This window comes from Halichoerus grypus, chromosome 1, assembly GCF_964656455.1.
Source record: "Halichoerus grypus chromosome 1, mHalGry1.hap1.1, whole genome shotgun sequence".
In the NCBI taxonomy this organism is placed as follows: Eukaryota; Metazoa; Chordata; class Mammalia; order Carnivora; family Phocidae; genus Halichoerus; species Halichoerus grypus.
Genome location: NC_135712.1, coordinates 118,439,359 through 118,465,248, shown reverse-complemented (window position 1 = coordinate 118,465,248; position 25,890 = coordinate 118,439,359). Strand labels below are relative to the sequence as shown.

Sequence of the window (25,890 nt, the reverse complement as noted above, 5' to 3'; positions counted from 1 at the left end):
CTGAAGCATGGTCAAATAAGGTGGGAACTGACAGCAGTCTTTGATTTGGTGGTACTTAATATTGTGAGCATTCTAGGGGCACCTGGGTGGCTCAGTCAGTTAAGCATCCAACTCTTGGTTTTGCGCCAGGTCATGACCTTGGGGTAGTGGGATCCAGCCCCACCTCAGGCTCCACGCTTAGCACAGAGTCTGCTTGAGATTCTGTCTCCCTTTGCCCCTCTCCCTGCGTGCATGTATGCATGCTCTCTCTCTCAAATAAATAAAATACTAAAAAAAATATTAGTGTTCTTGAAGGTTCTAGTAAAGAACTAGAATCAGAGGCCCAATTGCAGTTTCAGGCTGTGAGTAGGAAGAAAAGGAGCAGAGTTTATAGAATAAGTTTTCAAGGAGCAGTAGTTGTATTTCCTTCCTTCCTTCCTTCCTTCCTTTAATTAGAGCATAGCGGAAGCCCTATGCAAATACCACACACGAGACAAGTACAGCCTTTCAAAATTCCTCACTTTTGTCTCTGTGTAGCTTGATATAAAGTGTGTGCTATTAAGATAATCTCTTTCTGCTTAGAGATATAATGTATGCAACATTTTTTATTCTCTAACCGTTCATTATTTCAATTATTTTTGTATAGAGTGGCAGTTAATTATTCTGATTTATGTTTTTTATAAAGTGCCAGTTAATTACGATAGTTTAAAGTGTTGGTAGCTGACTTAATCAGCATATTTGTATGATTAGTGAACTGGGCATTGATTAGATGAATTCACCTTCAGTGTAGTTTATTTAAACATAGCTTAAAAAAAAATAAACATAGCTTAGTGACATATTCAATGAGTACAGATTATGATAACTGCTTTTATAGGAAATGTTGAGTGTGTTTCGTATATTACATAGACCTTACGTTTTTACTTATTCTAAGTAAATATCTGATAATGGCAAGTTCATTGGATTCTGCACACAAAATAATCCCTGTTATATCCCCCTTAAAAAGGTGGGTGGTAGAATAGGTATACATTTGTACAGTGTGGTTTTCTCACACTGCACTTATGTGAATGAAATGGGAGCCTGTTCAAGGGCAGTGATTTAGTGTTCCAAATTCCTTCATTAGATATTAATTCTTAATTTGTTTACATTCTAGGCCCTTTATGGTGACCTAGTTGGATTTTGGGTTTTAAAAAAAACACATTATACAGAGAGGAGACATCAGAGAAGAAGAAAAGACTTCAAGGAGAAGAAGGTTGAGAGTAATGAAAACAGAATCGGTGGACAGTGTTGTGGGATGAGAGCAAGGGAATTGGGTAGAGAGAGCTCAGGAAGATGGATGAGATTTGGATAAGAGAAGGGACATCTAGTCTTTAGGAAGAGGAGAATGGATGGATACAAATTCAAATATATATTAGTTTTTCCTGTTTGGAAACTGATATATTTGTAAAGGTCAACCCATATTAGTCAATTTTTGAGTCATTTGAAAGATTCCTGATTCTGACTTGAGTTGAACATAGTATGTTTATTCTGTTTAAGTGGTAACTTGATATTTTTTTAAATCTCCCAATGACAAACTTAATGAGTATCTTGTGCCTTTCCACTGACTTTCTCATTGCAATAAAAAAATGGTTTATTGAGTTTTTCATAGGTGCTTCTTAAGTTTCTGATAGGCTTTGTTAAAATACATTGGTTTAAATGGCCTTTAGTTTTAAACTTGATAAGCAGACAGAGACTCAAGTTTATCTAGCCCAAATTGTCCTCAGGAAAGCTGTGCTTTAGTGATTTGTCTGAAGCCATTTAGCCACTTAGTAATAGAGGTAAAACAGAAACATTAGTTTCATGATTCTTAGGGCAGTGCTATTTCCCTTATGCCAACTGCCTTGCTTTCCTAATTGAGTACACTGGTGTCTGATTTCAGCACACTTCTGTGTGCTTTTGGCTCACGAGCATTTCACAAGAACTTCAAAACTAGACTTACTAGCTTCTTTAATATTCATTCAAGAAATATTTCTCAAGTGTCTACTGTATGACAGTCATGGTTTTAGATTTTGGTGATTAACAAGTTCTCAGACCTCGAGAATGAGAGATGCAGAAAATAAATACGTAAAAATTACTAGTTTCAGATAGTTATAAATGCTATCAAGAAAACAGAGAAATAGATTATGGTAGCAGGATTATCTACTTGAGACAGAATAGTCAGGGAAGGTTTCTCTGAGGAAGCGACATTTAAGCTGAGACCTGAATGATAAGCAGAGCCAGCCATGTGAAGTTGTAGGGGTAGAGCATTCCAAATAGAGGCCTTAAGCTTGAATGAACTTGGCATGGTTGATGAATGGAAAGAGGGTGAACACTGAGGAGAGTGGGAGGAAAAGAAGCTGGAGAGAAGACAGTGGAGCAATGTAGACCATGAAAATGGGAATTTAGAAATGGGATTGTATTCTAAGTAAAATGGAATGGTTTTGGAGCAGGGGAGTCACTGCCCTGAAGAATATGTCTAGATGGGGGCGCCTGGGTGGCTCAGTCGTTAAGTGTCTGCCTTCAGCTCAGGTCATGATCCTGGGGTCCCGGGACTGAGCCCCGCATTGGGCTCCCTGCTCAGCGGGGAGTCTGCTTCTCCCTCTCCCTCTCCCCCGCTTCTGTTCCTGCTCTCGCTGTGTCTCTCTCTGTCAAATAAATAAATAAAATCTTAAAAAAAAAAGAAGAATATGTCTAGATGATCACACAGGTGTAAAGTGGGTTGTAGGGAGATACCAGTGAAGGCAAGGAGAAGTGGTTGGATTTGGGATATATTTTAGAGGTTTGCTGGAATTACCGATGGACTGGATGTGGGGGAGGTTTTGGGAGGAAGATGGTGGTAGACTGGGGGAAGAGCATTGTTTTAGGGGAGGAAATCAGATGGTTTGTCTGGGACTTGATAAATTTGAGATGCCTACTGGATATCCAAGGAGGCAGTTGGATATTCACATTTAGGGTTGAGGAGGAGAGATCAGGCCTGGAAATGGACACCTAAGAGACATCAGCATTAACACCATACTGAAGGAGTTTGCACAGGGAAAGAAGAGAAGACGGTCCAGAACTAAGCCCTGAAGCATTGCAATATTTAGAGGTGAGGAGGGAAAGAAGTAGGCAGAGGGCCAGGGATATAGGAGGAACGCCAGGAATATTGTATTGTGGGAGCCAAGAAAGGGCATTTTAAAGGAGGGATGTTAGTGTTCACTTTTACTAAATAGTGCCACCAGATCAGGTATGATGAGGACAGAGAAATGGCCATTGGATTTGGCAATATGGAAAGCATTGGTATCCCTCACTAGAACAATTGCCATGTCATCATAGAGTTAGAAGCTGACTGGGGAGAGGGTTGAAGAATGGATGGAAGGTGAGAAATTAAAGACAATGTGACTAGAAATTACTGCTTTTGAGAAGATTTGCTATGAAAGGGAGTCTAGAAATGGAATACCACAAGGGAGGAGGTGGAGTCAAGGGAGAGTTTTTTTCTTTCTGTGCTTTTTTTTTGAATTGGGAAATATTAAAAGCTTATTTATGTGCTGATGGGAGTGATCCACTAGTAAGGAAAATTAATGATGATGCAGGAAAAGGATTAATTGTGGAGTTAAGTCCTTGAGGTGGCTGGTGATTCGGCTGGAGAGCACAAGTGGGGGGATTGCCCCTTCTGGAAGCAGGGAACCATGGTATAATATGACCTCACACTCCCCTTTACACACAGCTCTTCTCTTCAGTCTCACTGGACCAAGTTGATCACCTCCTTTCTGTAATCACTAGGGTTTTTTTTTGTGCTATGTCTTACATGTTCTTTTGGATTGAATTCATCCTGTATAAGGTTTAGCATGAAGCAGCTGGTGGTATTTAACACCAATTTCAATTTTTGTGCCAACAGGTGAAGCGAAAAATTTATTGCCATATCTTGGACCCAACAAAATGAGAGATTGTTTCTGCACCATAAATTTGGACCAGGAAGAGGTTTATCGTACCCAAGTTGTTGAAAAGTCTTTAAGGTTTGTTAAAAAAATTGGTAAATTATCTTCCATATGATATATATTGATTAATAAATTTTATACATTTTCCAGACTGTAATCATCAAAAAGACTTTCTTTATCTGAAACTTTTCTTTTACATTCTGGATTTGTTTTTAGAATTACAGAATCTCGGTGTTTGAAGGAGCCTTAATGTTTATTGAGCTGGAGTAATCAACTGTCTTATGCTTGGTTCCTTCTGACAATAATTGTTGACAAGCAGTCATCTGACATTTGCTTAATAATGTTCATTCCAGTGACCAAAGAGTTCATTGCCTCCTAAGCAGCCTATTTGGTCTTAGAACAATTCTGACTCTTAGAAAGTTCTTACATTTAGTCAATTAATGTCTATCAAAAGGAGAACCTACTATAGGCCAAGAGCTTGCTGGGTGCTATTTATTCAAACATCCAAGAGAGCAAGATAAATGCAGTGCTTGCTTTCATGTGGCTTTTCATTGCCTCAAAATATATCTTCCTTTTAATTGTTGCTAATTCTATCCCTTGGATTTCTGGAGAACACACCTCAATCCATATTTGACATGACATCTTCCAAGTTTTTGAAAACAACTATCATATACCTCAGTTTGTTCTCTAGGCTAAGTTTTGCCTATTCATTTGAACTTTTCTCAGAGTACATCATTGTTTTATTTCTCTTGAGAATAAATTACTTCTTAAAGTTTATACAAGTCACTGGGCGCCTGGGTGGCTCAGTTGGTTAAGCGACTGCCTTCGGCTCAGGTCATGATCCTGGAGTCCTGGGATCGAGTCCCACATCAGGCTCCCTGCTCAGCAGGGAGTCCGCTCCTCCCTCTCATGCTCTCTGTTTCTCATTCTCTCTCTCGCAAATAAATACAATCTTAAAAAAAAAAAAAAGTTTATACAAGTCACTGAACTAAGTAGGGCATTGTAAGGGAATGAATTCTTGGGTAAATTTCTCATCTTTTGAAAGTGTAATAGCACTCAGAGTATCCTAGTATATTCTAATTCATAAAATTGGAGTGTGCCACCTCTGCCCTGTAATAGTGTTTGTGGACATAATTCTAGCACAGAGCTGTGCTGGCAGGATGCGGTCGTGGTCAGAGATAAGAGTCAAAACAAGGGCGTGGGGAGTTGTCGGAATGAACGTGTGGTGGGTGAAGTACTGAGTGTCATGACTCCTGTAAATTGCGTTTTGGGAATTTATTTTTTGATGCTCTTTTTTTCATAATCTTTTTTCGTTATGCTCCCCCCCTCCTTTTTTTTTCCTCTGGAGCTTTTCCCTTTGAATGTTTATAATTTTGAATGTCTATAGTGTTCTTCATAGGAAAGGCATTGTATAAAGCTGAAAATACTTTAGTAGCCCCCCAAAATTTGAAGTAATACACTTCACATCTTTAGTCATAAATCACCTGTCCCTGTTCTTTTAGAATTCTGTTGTTATTTATATGTTATACGTGATGAAACTGAGTCACCAAAAGGCTGAATAATTTGTGCATATAATATAGGAAGTTAGGAGCAAAACGGAGATTGGAACCTGAAACTGTCTCAGTTTCAGTTTGTTACTTAATGTACACTGATTCCATATCGCACAAAAATCAGTGATATACAAAGCTAGTAATCGTCCATAAATTGAATACTTGTGGTAGTTTCTAATATGTAGCTTTGTAAGTTAGTAACTAAAATTAGCTTACTTTTTCTTTTTTAAACCCCTGCCTTTCTAGATATTTGTGTTGGGAAAAGATGATGAAACAGATTATTTTTATCCATCTTAAATTATTTTCTAGATACTTAGCAACTTGGAAGATATTTTAAGGCTTAGGTTATTTCAATAGTTAGACTAGGTGCTTCTTGGATTCTAGGTGACCCCTAGCACTTTTCCTTGAAGAATAAGGTGAAAGAATGTGTAATATAAACCCTTGCTGACCTTGCTTTCATGTCAGTGTTTTCTTCCCTTATTGTGATAAGCTATCAAGTCAAGAGTCAGTAGATACCATTTAGATCTTTATGGGTTCTGGATATTATAGTTTTTATAGGTAGTCTGGATATAGAGTTTTCGTAATGGGTAAGGAAGAGTGACATATGGAATCTATAGCTCATAAGTTTTTACCTCAAATTCTTTTAAAAAGTGAGTGGTTTATAAACAGCCATACTGCTTATGCCTAGTGCTTTTCTTCCCCATGCCAGGAATTTCCTTAGGAGTCATGTATGATCATATGTCAGTGATAGCATTAGAATGTTGTTTTTAAAACTATGTCTCATCATGCTCCTTACCAACCCATTGAAAAGTTTTCTTCAGATGGATTGATTAGTTAATTAATAATTAAATTAAATAAAGATGTGGGCGCCCAGATGTGGGGATTGTTGACATTGTGGTGATACAGTGCTACAGATGACTTAGTGAATAATTCTTTGGTGTTCTTACTTGGTTTTAGAATGTATTTTAAAAATAATATTTGAGGGACGCCTGGGTGGCAGTCAGTTAGGCGTCAGACTCTTGGTTTTGGCTCAGGTTGTGGTCTCAGGGTGGTGAGATCGAGCCCAGTGGCCGGCTCTGCACTTAGCATGGAGTCTGCTTAAGACCGTCTCTCCCTCTCCCTCTGCCCCCCCCCAAATAAATAAATAAGTCTTAAAAAATAAAATAAATGAAAATAATATTTGAATATGTACATGTGATACATAAAGGAAATTCTTCATTTTATAATTGTTTATAAAATGATGCAAAGGAGAAAATACTTAAATATGTCATGTCTTTGCCTAATAGTTTTTTTTTTTTTTAAGATTTTATTTATTTATTTGACAGAGACACAGCGAGAGAGGGAACACAAGCAAGGGGAATGGGAGAGGGAGAAGCAGGCTTCCCGCGGAGCAGGGAGCCCGATGCGGGGTTGGATCCCAGGACCCTGGGATCATGACCTGAGCCAAAGGCAGACGCTTAACGACTAAGCCACCCAGGCGCCCCCTAATAGTTGTTTTTGTGTCAATTTTTATGTTGAGATTAATAGAGGACTCTAGTTATTTTGATAGACCAACTTTTTTAAAGATTTTATTTATTTGTCTATTTATTTATTTATTTATTTGAGAGAGTGCACATGGGGAGAGAGCGGAGGGAGAGAATCTGAAACAGACTCCACACTGATCATGGAGCTGGGAGCCCTGTGCTGGGCTCCATCCCATGGCCCTAGGTCATGACCTGAGCCCAAACCGAGAGTTGTGGACGCTTAACCCACTGAGCCACCCAGGTGCCCCATTGATAGACCAACTTTTAAAAGTTTATTTTGATTACATTTGAAGTAAAAAATACATTGACGGACGCCTGGGTGGCTCAGTTGGTTAAGCAACTGCCTTCGGCTCAGGTCATGATCCTGGAGTCCCGGGATCGAGTCCCGCATCGGGCTCCCTGCTGAGCAGGGAGTCTGCTTCTCCCTCTGACCCTCTTCCCTCTCACCCTCTTCCCTCTCGTGCTATCTCTCATTCTCTCTCTCTCTCAAATAAATAAATAAAATCTTAAAAAAAAAAATACATTGACAAAAGTTGACCAGGCATTATAAACAACTAAAAAGCTGAGTCAACTGTTTTCTGGACAAGTTTGAAATAACTTCTGTAAGAGTATTTTTCTTTGCATTTCAGCTTCTTTTTAAGTCGTGACATCCTAAAGAGGTTGCGTTTTATGGTGACATTTTCAAAGTATCCTTTAGTTCTTTAAGCATTCTCAGGAAAGAGGTGCTCTTAACAAAAGATATTTACTAGCATTTTAGAGATTCATGTCTTCATAGAATCTAAACATCAAAATAACATTCTTAAACATCTAAAAATGAGCTGTTTCATAGGAAAAAATCTTAGCAGCTTGGGGATAGGCAAAGATTTCTTAGGATGCAGAAATCACTAGTCATAAAAGAGGAAAATTGATAAACTGGATTTCATCAAAATCAGAGCCTTTTGCTCTTCAACAGACACTGTCAGGAAAATGAAATGGTAAGCCACAGCTGGGAGAAAAGATTCTGACAAAGGACTTGCATCTAGAATTTATTTAAAAACAAAAACAAAACCAATAAGAAGAAAGCCCGTTTAAAAAAGTGGGGAAGAACCGAACAGCTATTTCCCAAAAGAATATATATACAAATGGCCAGCAAGCACATGAAAAAATATTCATCATCATCAGTCATCAAGGAAATGCAGTTTAAAATCATTTCTGTCACTATAGATTCTTGAACATAATGTGTCATGATCGAAATCAGATTACTGGTTCCTGTGACAGTATGGAGAAGGTGATTGCACAAGGGAACTCTCTGGGGAGATAGAAATGTTCTGTGTCTTGATTGGGGTAGAGATTACACAGATGTAAAAATTTATCATATCACATTCAGTAGAATAGCTAATTTTAAAGACTTTCAGTAGCAAAAGTGGACAATGATATGGAATAACTGGAGCTCTCCTGCATTGCTAGTAAAAGTAAATGCTACATATTTGTTTGGGCCACAAATGTGGGAAAACAATTGGACAGTTTCTTATAAATTAAAAATTCACCTACCTTTTAACTTAGCAATTCCACTCTTCTAGTTACCTATCTAAAAATATTGAAAACATATGTTCAGAAAAAGCCTTGTATAAAAATGTTTATAGCAGCTTTATTTTTAATAGCCCAAACTGGAAACAACTCACATGACTACTAGGAGAATAGATTGTGGAATATTCATGAATGGAATATTCAGCAATTAAAACAAATGAACTACTTATATACACAACAAAATGGAAAAATCTCATAGCTCTTAAACTGGGTGAAGAAGCTAGGCACAAGAGTACATACTATTTAGTTCCATTTATATGAAATTCTTAGATCTATATAATACTGCAGAGGAGTATAAGGGAACTTTATGGGGAGATAGAAATGTTACTATATCTTGATTGGGATGGAAGCAACACAGGTTTATAAATTTATCAAATCATTAACCACTATATTTCATTTTTTTAAAAGATTTTATTTATTTCAGAGAGAGAGCACACACGTGCGTGAGCAACGAGAGAGGCAAAGGGAGAGGGGGAGAGAGAATCTCAAGCAGGCTCCACACCCAGCTCATGAGCCCCATGCAGGGCTGATCTCATGACCCAGAGATCATGACCTGAGCAGAAACCAAGTGACTGAGCCATCCAGGCACCCCAATCATTTAAATTAGATTTTATTACATGTAATTTATACCTTAATAAAGTTGATTTTTTAAAAACCCTGTTTTTTTAAAAAAAAAACCCTGTTTTAGTTTCTTAAAATTACTTTAAAATAATGCTTTACATAACATTACCCATTTGTGTTATGTATTATTGTGATTAATATAGCTATACATATTTCTGAGATGATGATGGGTGTGCATGACATTATCCTGAACTCTCATTTGTGTCCACTTTAGGTGAACAAGACCCCAGGCAATAACTGGGTCTTCTGTCCTTAGGACTCCTAAAAAGCTGTTCAGAGCTTAACCTGGCAATTGAGGTCCTCTCAGAGTTCAGCTTGGTTTGTACAGGATTTAGTTGTAATTCAGCATAGAGAATAATTTTGGAGCTTTTGAAACTTTCCCTATGGTGTTTTAGTCTGTAATTTGTTTTATTGAAAATACTATATGAGGGCACTGTCAGATTTAAATTTAATGAACTTTCCCCTTTTCTCTCTAGCCCATTTTTCAGTGAAGAATTTTACTTTGAGATTCCAAGAACTTTCCAGTATTTGTCTTTCTATGTTTATGATAAGAATGTTTTACAAAGAGATCTTCGTATAGGTATGTACTATTCATAATTATCTTTAATCACAGCATTAGTGTTTATATTCATTCTTTCACTAAGTATAAAGTGTTGAAAACAACAGAATAACAGAATAATACATGCTCAACATTTCTAATCCTTTTCTTTAGTCTTCAAGTTCATTTGTGAGTCTCATTTTTAATTTGTATGCTCAGCTTCGGTAACACTTTGGAAGTATCTTGACTGATTCCCGCCTGCCCCCAGTCATGGTGTCATATGTTTCCAGAATACCTGATGGGGCATTTTCCATAGTATTCATTACACTTGTTCATCAGTTTGTTGTTTAATATCTAGACTCTCTAGTTGAATATGATATTTATGAAGATAGAGATTGTCGCTCCAGAGTGCCTTACATTTAGTAGATGTTTGGTAAGTATTTGCTGAATGGTTCAAAGAATGTTTTTATACAAAGATCACAGTGTTTGATCCCCCAAAGAACATTTATTTTTCAAGTTTTTCACTAGAAGTAATAATTTGCTTTAATCTAGACATGTGTTTTTCTTTCTGGCTGTGTTGGTGACCATTAACTCTGTTTCTTAAATAATTGTCTAAGGCTGGGGTGTGATCTATGGGCATGGAGTAGAACAAAGCTAAATGGACACACATGTGTCATCGTGGTCTTTGCTCCAGTGTCTATGTTTTAATAACAGGTAGAGGTCTATCATTTACATGTATTATCCTCTCACTTTTTAGTATCATGAATTTTGTCATCCCTTTCTCTCTTTTCTGATTTGAAAAGTCTTCCACAGTTTAAATGATTAAGCTTTATTTGACTTTGTCCTCTTAACTACCACCTAATTTGTTTCCTCCGCTTTTGCTCCTGAACTCCTTAACAAGTGGTTTGTATCCTTCTGCTTACTGCTGCTTTTTTTTTAAATCTTTGTAATCTTACTTCTACATTTTTCTGACAAACCTTTTTTGAAGTTTGTCAGAATCATTTTAGAGGAAATCAAATAACCTTTCAATAAACAGTGTATATATATTTTTAATTATAAAACTATTACATGTTCTTAGTGACTAGTAGTGACTGTGAACAGGAATAACTACAGTTAATAATTTGTGTATCTCTTCCCATTCTTTATGCATTTGTATTATTACATTGCAGTATTCAGTTTTTTCCTTTTTTTCATCTAATGATCCTTTTCCCCTGTCATAAAGTATTTTCCAAAAATATTTGTTAAATAATATCCTTTGTAAAGAAATGTATTATTTGAGCTACTTCTTTGTTGGTGAACAATTATGTTTTCAGATTTTTGGTGCTCTTAATGGTGTTGTTATGAACATCCTTCTTGCATAAACTGTTGCTTGTCTCTTTTTCTTAGAATAAATTCCTAGAAGTGAAAATACTGAATTAAAGGGTATGAATATTTTTGAAATTTCTTCTCTCTCTGTTTTTCACATTGGCCCCCAGAAATACTTTACTAATTTAAATTCCCCCAAACATGGCATGGGCATAATCATTTCACCATACCCTGGTTATTCTTGGATATTAGCATTGAAAAAATTTTTTCCCAATTTGACAGGTGAAAAATAATATTTTTTTAACTGTATTTTTCTGATTATCAGTGAATTTGAGGAATTTTTCATGTGTTTATGTCTTTTACATTTTTCTTCTATGAACTAGTTTTTCATTCTTATGCCTATTTTTCATTTGGATGGATTTCGTTGTTCTTATGCATACTTATTTGTTAAATATGTTAACTTTTGTCAGCTGTACACTTAACAAATACTTTTTTCTTTGTCACAAAAGGCATTTTTGGAGTGCTGAATCCTTATCTGCCTCTGTCATATTTGACTCTTTTGATTGCTTATTCAACTTGTTGAAAGCCAAGGAAAATACAATTTAATGACTTTGTATTTTCCTAGTTGTCTTTCTTCTTCTGACTTCTTTATTTATATGCGGACTCTTCTCTTTCTAGAAAACCATCAATTATGAATCACCCCTGAGGCCCCATCCTCAATTCAATTAAACAGCCATTTACAGACACTTCTGTGTGGCATATAAAGGATGGGAATACTAAGATGAATAAGACTCATGTTATTCCCAGGCTATCAAAGAGGCACACTTATACTCTAATTTGTTACAATTGGATCTTTGCTGGAGGTCTGAACAGAGTACTTGGGAGAACAGGTAATCTTGTTTGGTGGAGGATTAACAGACTACTTAGGAAAAGGAAGAAATTTCCAGGTAATAGGGATTAGCAGAATTAGAGGATAAAAAATAAATCATGTTTGTGGTGTATCTGTTGGAATATATAAATTACTTAGGAAGAGGGCAGTAGAAATGAAGCAGGGACTATAAATTGGGGCCAATTTGTGATGGACCCTGAAGGCTGTGCTAAGGATTTTGGACTTTATCCTAAGACAGTAGTGCTGAGCCTTTTAAGAATGAGAAACCTTTTAAAAATTACATGTAACTATATGTACATGAATACTTTCGTGGTTTAACAACTTTCTGTGGCAGACAGTGGTACTTCCAAAGTCCAAACTCAGTGTCTGTAGATTACATATGTAAAATGTATATGTATGTAATTATATGTAACTGTATATATTCTTTTAAAGTATATATACACACACTTTACATATGTAATCTATAGTTTATGGTTTAGAGAGATTAGAGTCAGGGAGGCTATTATCAGATGAGATGCAAAGGGCAATAGCGGTGGGAATGCAGATGAGGGAATGTACTTCACTGGAGGAGCTGCAGGTAGGATTTGAGGACTTTAAGGGGATAAAGGGATGTGAGAAAGGAAAGGGTTAAAAAGAATCTTGTTTCTGGGGCGCCTGAGTGGCTCAGTCGTTAAGCGTCTGCCTTCGGCTCAGGTCATGATCCCAGGGTCCTGGGATCAAGCCCCACATCGGGCTCCCTGCTCAGCGGGAAGCCTGCTTCTCCCTCTCCCACTCCCCCTGCTTGTGTTCCCTCTCTCACTGTCTCTCTCTCTGTCAAATAAATAAATAAAATCTTTAAAAAAAAAAAAAAAAAAAAAAAAAAAAGAATCTTGTTTCTATGGCTGTCATTAACTGAGATAAAGAACACTGCAGGACCGTTCAGTTTTGAGTGGGGGATGGGAAGAGGAGAGGATGACTTTGATTTCAAACAAGTTAAACTTGTATTACCTGGGGAACATCTTGGTGGACTGGTGGTTGGTTGGCTGTTGGAAATACAGATCTGAGGCTTAGAGAGAAGAGCTGGAGAGGTGAATTTGAGAGTCATTAGCATTAAGTGATACTTCATGCCTCTGCTGGAATGAATGAAATTGTCCTGGGAGCAGATAAGGAGAATGCCAGGAAAATGAGGCTTCAGTGAAGACTGATAAAGTTTATCAGGAGGGTAGGAAGAGAGGAGAGATTCATATCTCAGAGGGCCAGGGGATCTTTTAATGTCAACAACTAGAGAGAGGTAGAGCAGGATAAGGATTGGATAAAGCTCTTGGTGATTATGAGCGATCCTTGAGAGTGTGTCTCTGATTATCATGTCTTCTTAAGAAAATGTTTTGTAATTTTCATTGTTTGCACATAATGTTATAATCATCATACAGTATTTATTGAAAAGGCCTTTTGTTGAGGTTTATTGTTATGATTTCCAAAAGTTCCCCTGTGCTTTGGTTTTTGTTTTTAAAGCAAGTCAATTGTACTTTAAGCAAAAAAAAGTAAGAATCAGTTCTTTTTCTTTTAAGATTGTATTTATTACTTGAGAGAGAGAGAGAGCACAAGCGGGGAGGTGGGGGGAAGGGGCAGAGGCAGAGAGAGAAGCAGACTCCCTGCTGACCCAAGCTGAAGGCAGACGCTTAACTGACTGAGCCACACAGGTGCCTCTAAGTAAAAATCCGTTTTTTGTGGAGTGGTATCAGAAAGGCATAATTTGGTATGAGAACTTTTGTTTGCAAATAAGCTTATTTTTTTTAAAGATTTTATTTATTTATTTGACAGAGAGATAGCACAAGTAGGGGGAGCTGCAGGCAGAGGGAGAGGGAGAAGCAGGCTCTGTCCGCAGAGCAGGGAGCCCAATGTGGGGCTCAATCCCAGGACCCTGGGATCATGACCTGAGCCGAAGGCAGACGCTTAACCAACTGAGCCACCCAGGCGCCCCGCAAATAAATTTATTTTTATTAAGAGAGAAAATTTCTACATTTAGTAGCAGTTTTTTTTTCCTTTTACATATGGGAAACTGAAACTCAATTTGTACGTACCCTTTAATTTAAAGTTGAAAAATGGCTTTCATTTATGAAATTTGATGTTTTTGTAGTTTAACATTTTCTTTTGTCATTAACTCATAAAGTTGGGTTGTTGCTTTTTTAAAAAAAATTTGAGCTATTGAAAATTGGGTTCAATTATTTTGTAACTCTTAGTTGCCAAGTTATAGATTAAACAGTGCCATAGCATTTTCTAGAAATGAAATTTGAACTAGAGTTGAGAGAACCATCTTTCAAACTTAAGAAGATCTGAGAATGTATACTGGTCAAATACAGTTTTAAGAGCTTGTTTGTTTTTTATTTTTAATTGTATAAGTAATATATGAATTTTTTTCTTTTTGTAGGAGAATTTTAAATTGTGGTATTACAGATAATCCTCGTTAATTTTGACTACTGACTCCCTCCCCTTCCTAGAAGTAATAACTGTTATCAATATTGGGCATAATATTTTATATTAGGCATTTTCATATGCCAGGTAGTTATTGAAAAAACTCGATTATGGATCAGTTAAAAACTTGAGACGTAGGAACTATGCAATAAAAAGATAGGAAGTTGCAAAATTAAGGTTTTAAAAATCTTTTACTGTATGATACATTGTTCTAAGGTATAGTGTCTTCTCTTAAAAGGAAAGAAAAAGAGAAGAGAAAAACTTTATGTAGGAATGTATTTCCATTTCCAGTGAGAATCATAATACGAAAATTAAAACGTATATTTTATCTTCTTTTTTTTTGAAGATTTTATTTATTTATTTTACAGAGAGAGTTAGCGAGAGCAGAAACACAAGCACTGTAGTCTACCTTCCCATATTTTTTTCCTGTTCTTACTTCCTAGAGATTTCCTTTTTCCAAGCCGAAAAAAATGTGGATTCTCCCCAGGGCAGGAGACTTAACCTAGGTGTAATTTTTAAAAGATTTTTATTTATTTATTTGAGAGAGAGCGCACAAGCAGGGGGAGAGGCAGGCAGAGGGAGAGGGAGAAGCAGGTTCCCTGCTGAGCAGGGAGCCCGATGCAGGGCTGCTTCCCAGGATCCTGGGATCATGACCTGAGCCGAAGGCAGACGCTTAATGACTGAGCCACCCAGGTGCCCCTATATTTTATCTTATGTGTATTTTCTAGGTATTTTAGTTTGAGAGAGACACGCTCTCTCAAACAACTAAACTGTGGTTATCTTAGTAGACTTTGGCAACTTTTTTTCTTTTCCCTCAGTTCATTACAGTATAAAAGAATTTCACTGGGATGTCAGAGACCTGAATTCCATTCATGACTCTATCATTTACTAGCTGTGTGACCTTAAACACATAACTTTACCTTCTTAGGCCTGGTTTATCTATAAAATAAGGCTGAGTTTAAGTAAGATTCCTTAAGGTCTTTTCCAACTCTTCGATTTGTCATTTCTGCTGGCATTTAGCTCTGAAGTCAAACCTACCGTTTAAAAATTGCCTAAGACTACACTTCTATATCCGTTTGCATAGGGTCTGTATCAGTTATCTATTGCTACATAACAAACCATTCCAGTACTTGGTGGCTTAATACATCAACCATATATTTGGCCATGATCCTGAGGGTTGTCAGTTTGGGCTGAGCTCAACTGGGTGGTTCTTCTGCTGGTCTCACCTGGGGTCGCTGATGTGCAGTTATCTGGGAAATTGACTGGACTGAATGGACTGACTCCTCTATCTGATGGCTGGTGCTGGCTATCATCTGGGTCTTCCTTTCCACATGATATTGGGGTTTTAAGAGGCTAAACCCTACTGCACAGGTGTTTATTAATTAAGATTCTACTTGCATCACATTTGCTGATGTCCCATTTGGCAAAAGCAGGTGACATGGTCAAACCCAGAGTCTGTGGTGGAGGGGACCACACAATGGCATAGATCAAGGAAGTATGATTTATTGGAGACCATTGATATACTGGACTGTTACCACAGAGAACAAAAGGTATCTCCCTAAACTCTGTGTACTAAGGCAGCATCAAAGTTTTACTGTTGACTGAACTGCTGTTGTTGACTCTGCCAGAATTTATTCAGTCTTCTGGTCCTTTTTCATCCTGTATAGGCAGTCACAGTTGTCACTGCTTTTATCTGCTCTTTCAGCCATTTCTACTAGTGTCCATGTAGGAACAGGACTGTCAAGATTTGCCAATTGGTGATCTGTATCAGGATGAAATTTCCAAGAATAGGTTGTGTCTAAAAATGGGACCCAAATATAACACAGTTTTTATAGATGGCAAGAAAATGCTGCTTAGAAGTGGTGCTGGAAAGCTGAGAGTACTTTTTTTACTTAGAGGCCAATAGAGATGGTTTCTGTGCCCACAGTTCCTTCATTTCTTATGGTGTTTCCTCGCCTTGTCTTATTTTAAGGAACTAATACAGCATCTGGTATGTGTATGTGTATGTATTTATGTTTGGTCTAAGCTCTTTCTGTCTGTGAGTTTGTCAGGACAGTGGGGAAATGAAATAGTACCTTAAAATTGTTGGGTAGTTTGTTCCTGGGAGGTTTTGTTGCTGTTGTTGTGTTTTGTTTTTTGTTTTTGTTTTGTTTTGAGGTGGTTGATTTCATGACCACTAAGGTAATGAGTTAACTTTGTTCAAAATAGTAAACACTAAACTATGTTTGGAACCATTAGAGTCACAAAATTTATGCAGCTGATCAGAGAAGGGTTTCCCTTTGAGAAGAAAGAACCATTCAACTCTTTCATGATAGTGAGTACCATGGATGCATGAGATAGGAAATAAGAGGAAGAAGGTACTTGGCTTCTGGGAATTTTTACCTATGAACTAAGAGAGGATTCTCTTTTGGGAAAGGCACCTATGATAGAGAAGATGTATATCCAGTGATCTGAGTTGTGAGTCATAAATGGAATAGGTAGATTCCTACTCTAGTTTTCAGAAGCATTGCTGGTAAAACATACTTTGGTTAGGGGAGCCTGGAAATTACATCAGCATTTAAAGCACAGTGCCATTGTGACTATTTGTTGAAAGAATAAATGAATCAAACCAGTAAACTTCCAAATAAACTTTTTAAAAAACTCTGTTTTTAAGTTGGGGGCTTGCTTTGGTGATACTTGTAAATATCAACATACATATTCATAAATTATATATAAATCTAAAAATCCTGGAAATTGTAGAATAGGAGTCTTAACCAGGAATCTACCAGTGAGTTTCTGGATGGTGAGTAAACTCTTTTAAAGTTTGCCAGATAATATCTGTGCATTTTTCTGGGGAGAGAACACAAACGATGCATAGATACCAAGATTCTTAAAGGTGGAAATGAGTTGTTCTTGAAATGTAAGACCTTCAGCTATGGGATATATAGATCTATTTCTGTATTTACATGTGTGCATATATATATATCAAACTGTTACACATTGCCTTAATGTTTATACCTGGAGTGGAATCAATGGTAAATGGAACCACTTGAAAGAATTATGATAATCATGATCCTTTGTGACATGCAATATTTAATACTTCGTCATAATTCTATATCCTAAGCCATTCCTGGTATTGTATTGATTTGCCAGGGATTTGATAAAATCTATAGGTAAAACATATCAAGAAATTTGTATGATTTGACTCTTAACCTAAACTTCTTCAACAGTATAAAGAATATTTGGGCGTTACAGTTAGTACCTAAATCCTGTACTTGACTTTTAGTCTACGTATTTGGTACTGGAAGAATTTCTGTTTTCCCATCATTTTGTATCTTAAGTTTAACCAAACAAAGGCTGAAATAATTTTCCTGGTGCCGTTTCTTAACAAAATTTGAATGAATTATGAATTCCATATACTCACAAGAAGATTTTGGCCTTTACATTAGATTTCATCCAGTATATTTTAAAGAAAGTTGGAAGGATTTGTGCTTAATTGTGAGGACCAGTTTATTAATTTTAAAATTTTACATGTTTCAAGCTTTATGTGTTACTGGATATAACTGATGAATTTTCAGTAGTTCTCTTTTGGGTTATATATTAATACAGTTGCCCTTCTAAAGAAAATACTTGTAGCTGTGTATTTTAATATTTTCCTTAAAATTACACATATGTAGATAATGTTTGTAGTTTGAGTTCCAGTTCATGAAAAGGAAGATAAGCTTATCAAAATTTTAATATGGTTAAATTTTTTTAACAATTTTTTATTGAGGTGTAATTTACATGCCATAAAACTCACTATTTTAACATACAGTGCACACATTGTATATATTCACAGATTTGTGCAACCATCACCACTACCTAATTCCAAATAAAATTTTAAAGGTTTTTCTGGGTTTGTTTTCTTGTCCTGTCTTTCCTTTCCACTTGATACACAAAAAATTGGTATATCTTGACAGAAATTTTTTACTGTTTCCTTAAAGTTTTCAAACGTGGAACTAAGAGACCAAGATAGGTCAGAAGAGAAAGGGCATGAAGTACAATTAGGACCCTTAAAGTAAAAATTCTTATTTGATAAAAGAAAGCAAACTTTGACTTCAGTATATATCTTTTGTTAAAGCTTTTGTGTTGACTCTTGGAATAAATTGCCAGTCATATGCAAAACTGTGTCTGCTTCTTAAAACTTGAATTGAGGAAGGAAATGCTTTGTACCAACATGGCAAATACTTTATTATAATAAGAACATTTGTTTCTTCCTCTCATACAACTTTGTTCATTGTACTGTATCTTTCTCTGAGAGGTAGAAACTCTTTAGGGAACTGCCCTGAGTGTGTGTGTGTGTGTGTGTGTATGCATTGAAGCAGCATAAGTGGTGTTTATAATGTTTTGATAAAAGCAGATTTTAAAATTGTTGTTTTAATCTCCCGAATTTTCAAGTCAGTTTTCAATATTGTTAGTGATGTATGATATTGTTTTTTTTAATAGGATTTTATGAACTCTTATTAAATGGAGATGGGTCTGCCTAGATAGAACATACGGTTTATTCATAGTTTTAACCAATTGGGAGGATTAGTTTGCACTATCATTGTACATTGCTTTTTACATGGTGGAATGTATTCTGGGTGAAAACGTGAATCTGAATAACTACTGAAAAATGCAGTTGCATATAATTACAGTTGAGTTTTTATCTAATCATCTGATTCAAAATGACCCAGAAAAGGGTCTGCCAAGGGGCAGGGGGAAATGAGGCACTTTTCATTCTTTAGAATACAGAAAACACCTTAAAAAAAAAAGAAAGAAAGAAAAAAAGCACCTTGACCAAAAATCTGTCACAGAATTTTGAGACCCATTAAAACAAAAGTTTAATGAGGAAAAAAAAATACTTTATAAAAATGGATTTTTTAGTATCAATAGGTACAAATTAATTTAAAATATTTTCTGTAAGGTATTATACATTACAGTGCTAATGATGATACAAAATGTTTCCCTTATATTGTTTTTTTTCCTATAGGAAAAGTAGCCATCAAAAAAGAAGATTTGTGTAACCACAGTGGCAAAGAAACCTGGTTTTCACTACAACCTGTCGATTCCAATTCGGAGGTTCAGGTAAATATTAAGGCTTAGATGATGTGAGAGACTGTCAGCATAGAGAAAGCGGTGGAAAACAAACTGTACTTGTTTCTGTAGACAGTGCTTATCATACATTACTTTAAATTCTGGGACCAAATATTATAGAGCTTTAGATAATATATAGCTGGAAAGAAATGCCTTGCCACATGAATTCAAGAATAATGCACGTTGTGGGTGTGTTCTGAGTTTGGGGAGGTTATATTAGGGGGATATTTCCTGCTTTAGTTCTTTTGTTTGAGTCACAGTGGCAAATTATTAATTTTTTTTTAAGATGGGAAAATTTTTTAAGAGAAAGGTTATGTTTTATTAATTCTGACTTTGAGGAGAATCCTTGAAGTCTGTGATTTCATTTCTTCTGACCAGGATGCTCTGTTTACTCTCTTAATAAACTAGTCTTGGGAAAATGTTATTCATTCAAACCATGCCTGAGCCCACCTTGAAGAGCCTTTTCATTCCCACACCCACCCTCTTCCTGTTGTTCACCTTTTTATTTGAAAGGGTGTCATTACTCTTTTTAAAGCTCTTCTTTCCTCTTGCCAAAATAAGAAGTCTTACAGATCTATATGTGAGTAAAGGTGTATGTTTAGCCCCAAGTAGCTTAGCTTTCTATTTGTTTTTGAAAAGTCTGAGTTGCTCTTAGAAATTGTTATTTCTATCTAAAGGGAATCCTTTTTTTGTAACTCTTTATTTATAAAATATGGTAAGGATTGTGAAACCATTGTGAAACCCGAGGACATACTGCAAGCAGAATTCTTCCTCTCTCAAAGAAGTTATAATTTGCCACTGTGACTCAAACAGAAGTTTAAGACAAGAAAAAAGTGCTGCATATACACCCACAGATATTTGCAAATAAAGTGCCTGTGTCTCTGTTTCCTCATAACCTCTGAAGCGTTCTCTTTGATTAAATTCTCAAAAACTTAAGTATTTGAATATAAAACCCCTTCTTAAGTACAAAATAATTGAAATTTTTCCTATTTTATTCACTCGACCTCATTTCCACTTGGCAATAACTGTCGTTCAGATCGCACTTAGCCACCATCGTGTGTGACCCAGGTGAGAGGCAGTGTGACGAAATGGAAAAGCTTTTACACGAGAAGTCAGAAAATTTAGGTGTTAATTTTCATATGTGGTTACTTCACTGACCTTGAATTTATTTCTATAAAATGGGCATAAAAGTTGCCATGTTGACTCATAGGATTGCGAGAATTAAGTGAAATGTCTTTTTTTTTTAAGATTTTATTTATTTATTTGACAGAGAAAGACACAGCGAGAGAGGGAACACAAGCAGGGGGAGTGGGAGAGGAAGAAGCAGGCTTCCCGCCGAGCAGGGAGCCTGATGCGGGGCTCGATCCCAGGACCCTGGGATCATGACCTGAAGGCAGACGCTTAACGACTGAGCCACCCAGGCGCCACTAAGTGAAATGTCTTTAACAGTGTTGTGAAAGCTGTCAGTTGCTACACAAATGTAAAATACCTGTCTACCGGCAGTCGCTCTGTGGTCCTTTCCATTTCCATAATATAACTTTACCAAAAGGCAGATAGGAGAGAAAGTATCAGTTTTCCTTTTTAATTATTTTAACAAAAAGCAAGATAAGAAAAGGCTTTGAGAATTTAGTGTGAAATGAAATTTGAGGATTATTTTAAGATGTAGTTTATTGAAGTTCCAATAAAAATATAAATATAAATATTAACTTGCTAAAGGATTCAAGGCCCCCAACTCTCAAAAAGTAGAAATCTCTCTAGAATACTCTGTGTAATTGTTGGAGATGGTATTAAAGATTAGTATTGGATAACAAGCTTTTATTTAGTGGTATATGTAAAACTCATCTCTGAAACATAAAAATTCTGGAAATAACAATTATTAGAGATAATGTCAGCATTTTTTACTTGTTATAAGTGATTTTCATGACCATGAGTTATTAACCTTTATAGGTCTTTGGCTTAAATGATACTTAATTAGAGCTAATTCTTTAAAATACATTTTAGGAGGAAAAGTGCTTTAGTGGGTGGGAGGGATACAGAACCCCTTTCAGGTTAATATAGTACTACTGGAAATGTTGTTTGGCCCCAGAACTAATCTAGGAATACTAAATTAACTTCGTGAGCCTAGAAAAGATAGAAGAAGCAGCCCATGATTCATACAAATCCTATTTTGTTAATAAATTTGTTCACTTGCATAAAGTTTATAAAATTTTACAAAAATATCATGGAAATAATAGCAATTGATGGAGCCATGGGAGAAAGCTATGAGAAGGATTGAGTTCAGTAGGAATTCCACCTAATAATTACTATTAGTGGTTAAACAGTATGTACCAAGCACAGTATTACGTACTTAATACATATTTTTTCATTTATTCTTCAGAAAAGCATTATGAGGTGTAGGAAGCGTTACCCGCATTTTACAAATATAGAAAATGGATTCAGAAAGGTTAAATGACATCTCCAAAATCAGAACTATTAGGTGATGGAGCCCTGGTTCCAACAGAGATCTAGTCTGATTCTAAAATTCCTAACCATGGTGCTTTACTGCTTTTCAGTCTTCGTAGTTTTGGTCACGAAAAGGCTTCAACAGATTATTAGGCGGGGACATGTGAGTATAAGGAACAGAAGCCTACTCACATTAGCTCAAAGAAAAAGGGAGGGGCATTTGAAAGTTCCTAGGAAACTTCTTGGAGTATAATTACAGGAACTTCAGTATGGCCAACGAGAGCTGGAAGTTGTCAGGCATTTACTGAGGAGCTGTCTCTAAAGCGGAGGTCGGGTTCTTACAGTAATAAACTAGATACAGTTCACAGAGTCAAAATCGTTTTTGAAAAGTTTTTAATTTCTCATAAAGTATACTAAAATATTGGGTGGTTTGTTTCTACTTGATCACTACATTAAATAGTTGACTTGCATTTGGGACCATGGCGAATAAAAAAATATATATTGTGTTTTTAAACTGTGGACTTACACTCAGTGCAGCCGTAGATACTGCAAGGGGCACTTGGGAACCGAGATCCACTGATTCATTTCTTCCCACTCGTACGCTCACTGTGCTCATTGAGTATAAGTGCTCACTGTTTAAATAGTATTTTTTCCTTTCCCTCTTATTTTGTAAATGAATAGTTAATATTTTCTGTCTTGCTCTCTCATTTTAATACTATTCACTTTGCAAAATGAAAGGAAAAAAACCACTAATGATGAGATTCCCTTGTATTCTTTTTGTACGTCTGATGAGATTACATGTTTCTCACTTCTGCTTCTCTTTAATCTCTTGTTGACGGCTAAAAAAATGCCCACATCAGCCTTTGAGTGTACATGACCATACCACCCCTCACTTTCTGAGATCTGAGTTAGTTCTCTGCCGCAATTTAGAGAATTTGGCCCAACTAGGGCCAGATGTCTACTGCATACTAGTTGGTATGACTGGGGGGATAAAGTCACTGTAGAACAGGCCGTTTTGGGGCTTTGGGTAGGCATGATCCCTAAGAAAGGGGTTTAGGTAGAGGAAATGATTGGCATTTCTACTTCAGAGGGTAAGTTGTTTGTTTTCCTAGCTCTACTACTAATTGCCATTTGTACCCAAAACAGTTGTAACCTGTTGTTGTCTGAGGCTCTTCATCTTTGAAATGAGAACTTCAGTGTATGGGATTCCCTTCAGTTCTGAAGTTGTAGGGAAGTAACATGCAGAAATGTAATTTAGCCTTGAATTGAAAAGATCCCAACAGTAGTGAGATGGGTTTTATACTAAAACAGTTGAAAATTGCAAAGAACACTAAACCTCTTAACTTGGATTGGTTCCCAGATGCTTTATTATTGCTGTTAATAATGTTAATCATTTTCAGTTTTCTTTTCAAACATTCAAGATATTATTAATATTTCATGAGTGCATTTTTCTACACTTTTTTTTCTGTTCTTTTTTTGTTTTTGTTTTGTAGTTACTCTCTGTGGATTGAAACATTCTCTTCTGAACCCACTCTGATCCGCCTTCATACTCCACAATGAGCTAGAGGGAGAGCACAAAGGGCTCTCACTAACGTTACCCATGACATTGTGTCAATAAGTCTGGTGGACATTTTTCAGTCCTCCTCTTATATGATCTTTCAGTGCTTTTCATAATGTTGACCACTCCTTTTTGAAACATTCTCTTCCTTAGTTTCTGGTTGTGGTTATCATCCTACTTCACTTGGTATTCTTTCTACTACTCTTTGCCACACAAATGAAGTTAATTTGGATTGTGTTGGTGCCTCTCTCTATACATCCTCTTATGGCTTCAGTGATCTGCAGCCATGCTGTTAGCTGTATAGTGCTGGAACTCACAACAAACTTGAAATATTTTTCCTTTCTTTAGTTCTTAGGTGCTGAGATAAAGAGCATACGTTCACATAAGACCGATTAAACCATTTCCCTTATATGGACAAGTTGGTACTCTAATTAATTAAGGCTATTTGTCTCACAGAACTTGTACAAGAAGTAAACCTAGATGTGCTGTCAATCACGTCTTCTGATGTAATTACTTAGTTAATAAGTCTTTACCAGCAAGCTTATCTTGAATTTCTGGATCATGCCATAAGTTATTGATTGTTTTATGGTTGTTGTTGTTACTGTTTTTAATATGGCCTCTGCCCTTTCTATTTAAACAAGCGTTAAAAATAACAAATGCAGGGCACCTGGGTGGCTCAGTTGGTTAAGCGACTGCCTTCGGCTCAGGTCATGATCCTGGAGTCCCGGGATCGAGTCCCGCATCGGGCTCCCTGCTCAGCGGGGAGTCTGCTTCTCCCTCTGACCCTCCCGACCCTCCCCCCTCTCATGTGCTCTCTCTCTCAGTCTCTCTCTCTCTCTCAAATAAATAAATAAATAAAATCTTAAAAAAAAATCTTTAAAAAAAAAAAATAACAAATGCAGTGATTATACCTAATAATATATACATCTGTTTTTTTAAACATGCCTGATTAAAACATAATGAATGTAAAGGTATAATTCATTGTTGCAGGAAGAAACTTCATTTGTAAATTTGTAAACATGAAATAACAAAGAAGGGAGTTATTCTAGATTGTAATAAATACTTCTTCAAAGAGGAAAAGCAGATCCGTCCATAAATAAGAGAGATTAAAACCTTTATTTTGTTTTTCATCTGATAGCCAGTTGTGTCCAGAATGATTTATAGTTAATTACTACATATGAAAACATCTGGAAATCAGGAAGTTGGGATTTTTTTCCCCTCATATGAAGAAAACTTTTCACCCGTCGAGATATACTGAGTTCTTTTATGTGGAATGGTTGTTACAATTCAGTGTTTTGTGATAAAAACTAAAAACTGAAAAAAAAAAAAAAAAGACTGAAGAAATTTTGAAGTGTGTGCATTGGGTTTTGCCCAAATACCCATAATACACCGGAGCTTCCCAAACTGTATGCAGAAATTCATATGGTATCTTCTATATGGTACCATTAAAATAATCACAGATTTTTCTATGGGAACTTTTATAAAAGTATTTGAAATAAAGCTAGCATATTATTAAACCTTCAGACAGTCCCAGAGTAATATAAGTTCCTAAATATGCTGTCTAGTACAAATTAATGTGATATAATTGCATATATCAACCTAACGTAATCATTGCTATAAAATGCATATAGAATATTAGCTCCCCAAAATTTGGTTAACTTTAAATAAAACATATAGAATACAGTGCGAGGTATTCGATCTTCCAGTATTTCCTGACATATAAGAAAATTACACTGTTTTGTCATTGAACCTCCCTTAGGGGGTTGGATAATAAGAAAGCAGTTGTGGACCAAATCACATTGCATGTTTATCGTCAAACATAGTTTCTTGTCAGAGTCTTGTAGTTGCTTCATTGTGGCTAATGTCTCTTTTCTCTAGTTGCTTTTAGGATTTTCTTTTGATCTGCTTTTAGCAGTTTTACTATGCTCTGCTTACATATGATTTTCTTTATGTTTATCCTGTGGGTGTTCCTGGGGGCTCCTAAATCTCTGCCTTGATGTCTTTGGTTTTGGAAAATTCCAGGCAATTATTTATCTTTTTTTTTCTCCTTCCCTATTTTTTCTGTCTCTTCTGGGACTCCGATTACATGAATAATAGACCATTTTCCTATGTTTCATATGTCTCTTATGCTCTCTCCCTCTCTGTGCTTCATTGTGGATATTTGCCCCTGACTAATTTATCTCCCATTACACCAATTCTTGTTTTGGCTATGGCTCATTCGCTGTTAAATACATCTTCATTTTGGTTATTTTATTGCCTAATCCTAAACTTTTCATTTGATATACTTTATCAAATTTTTTGCTGCGTTTTTTCATTTTGTTGTCTACCTTAAAAAATGTAAGCAGTTATTTTAACCTCTGTCAGTTTACTCCAACATCTGCATCTCCTGCTTTTTGTTGGTTTTTGTTTTTTGGTGTATGGTCTTGTCTTCTGGCATGCTTC

The 25,890-nt window shown here is 36.2% G+C and overlaps 1 protein-coding gene across 6 annotated transcripts in view; it reads left to right on the top strand.

The window, feature by feature from the left end:
* The window catches only part of RASA2 (RAS p21 protein activator 2), a 144,337-nt gene that overhangs the window by 19,073 nt on the left and 99,374 nt on the right, over nucleotides 1-25,890 (top strand). For all 6 annotated transcript variants that reach the window (XM_078071060.1, XM_078071056.1, XM_078071063.1 and 3 more), the window contains exons 2-4: nucleotides 3,872-3,989; nucleotides 9,648-9,751; nucleotides 19,345-19,439. In XM_078071060.1, coding sequence (XP_077927186.1) covers nucleotides 3,872-3,989; nucleotides 9,648-9,751; nucleotides 19,345-19,439 — 317 coding nt within the window. The remainder of the gene's footprint in view (nucleotides 1-3,871; nucleotides 3,990-9,647; nucleotides 9,752-19,344; nucleotides 19,440-25,890) is intronic.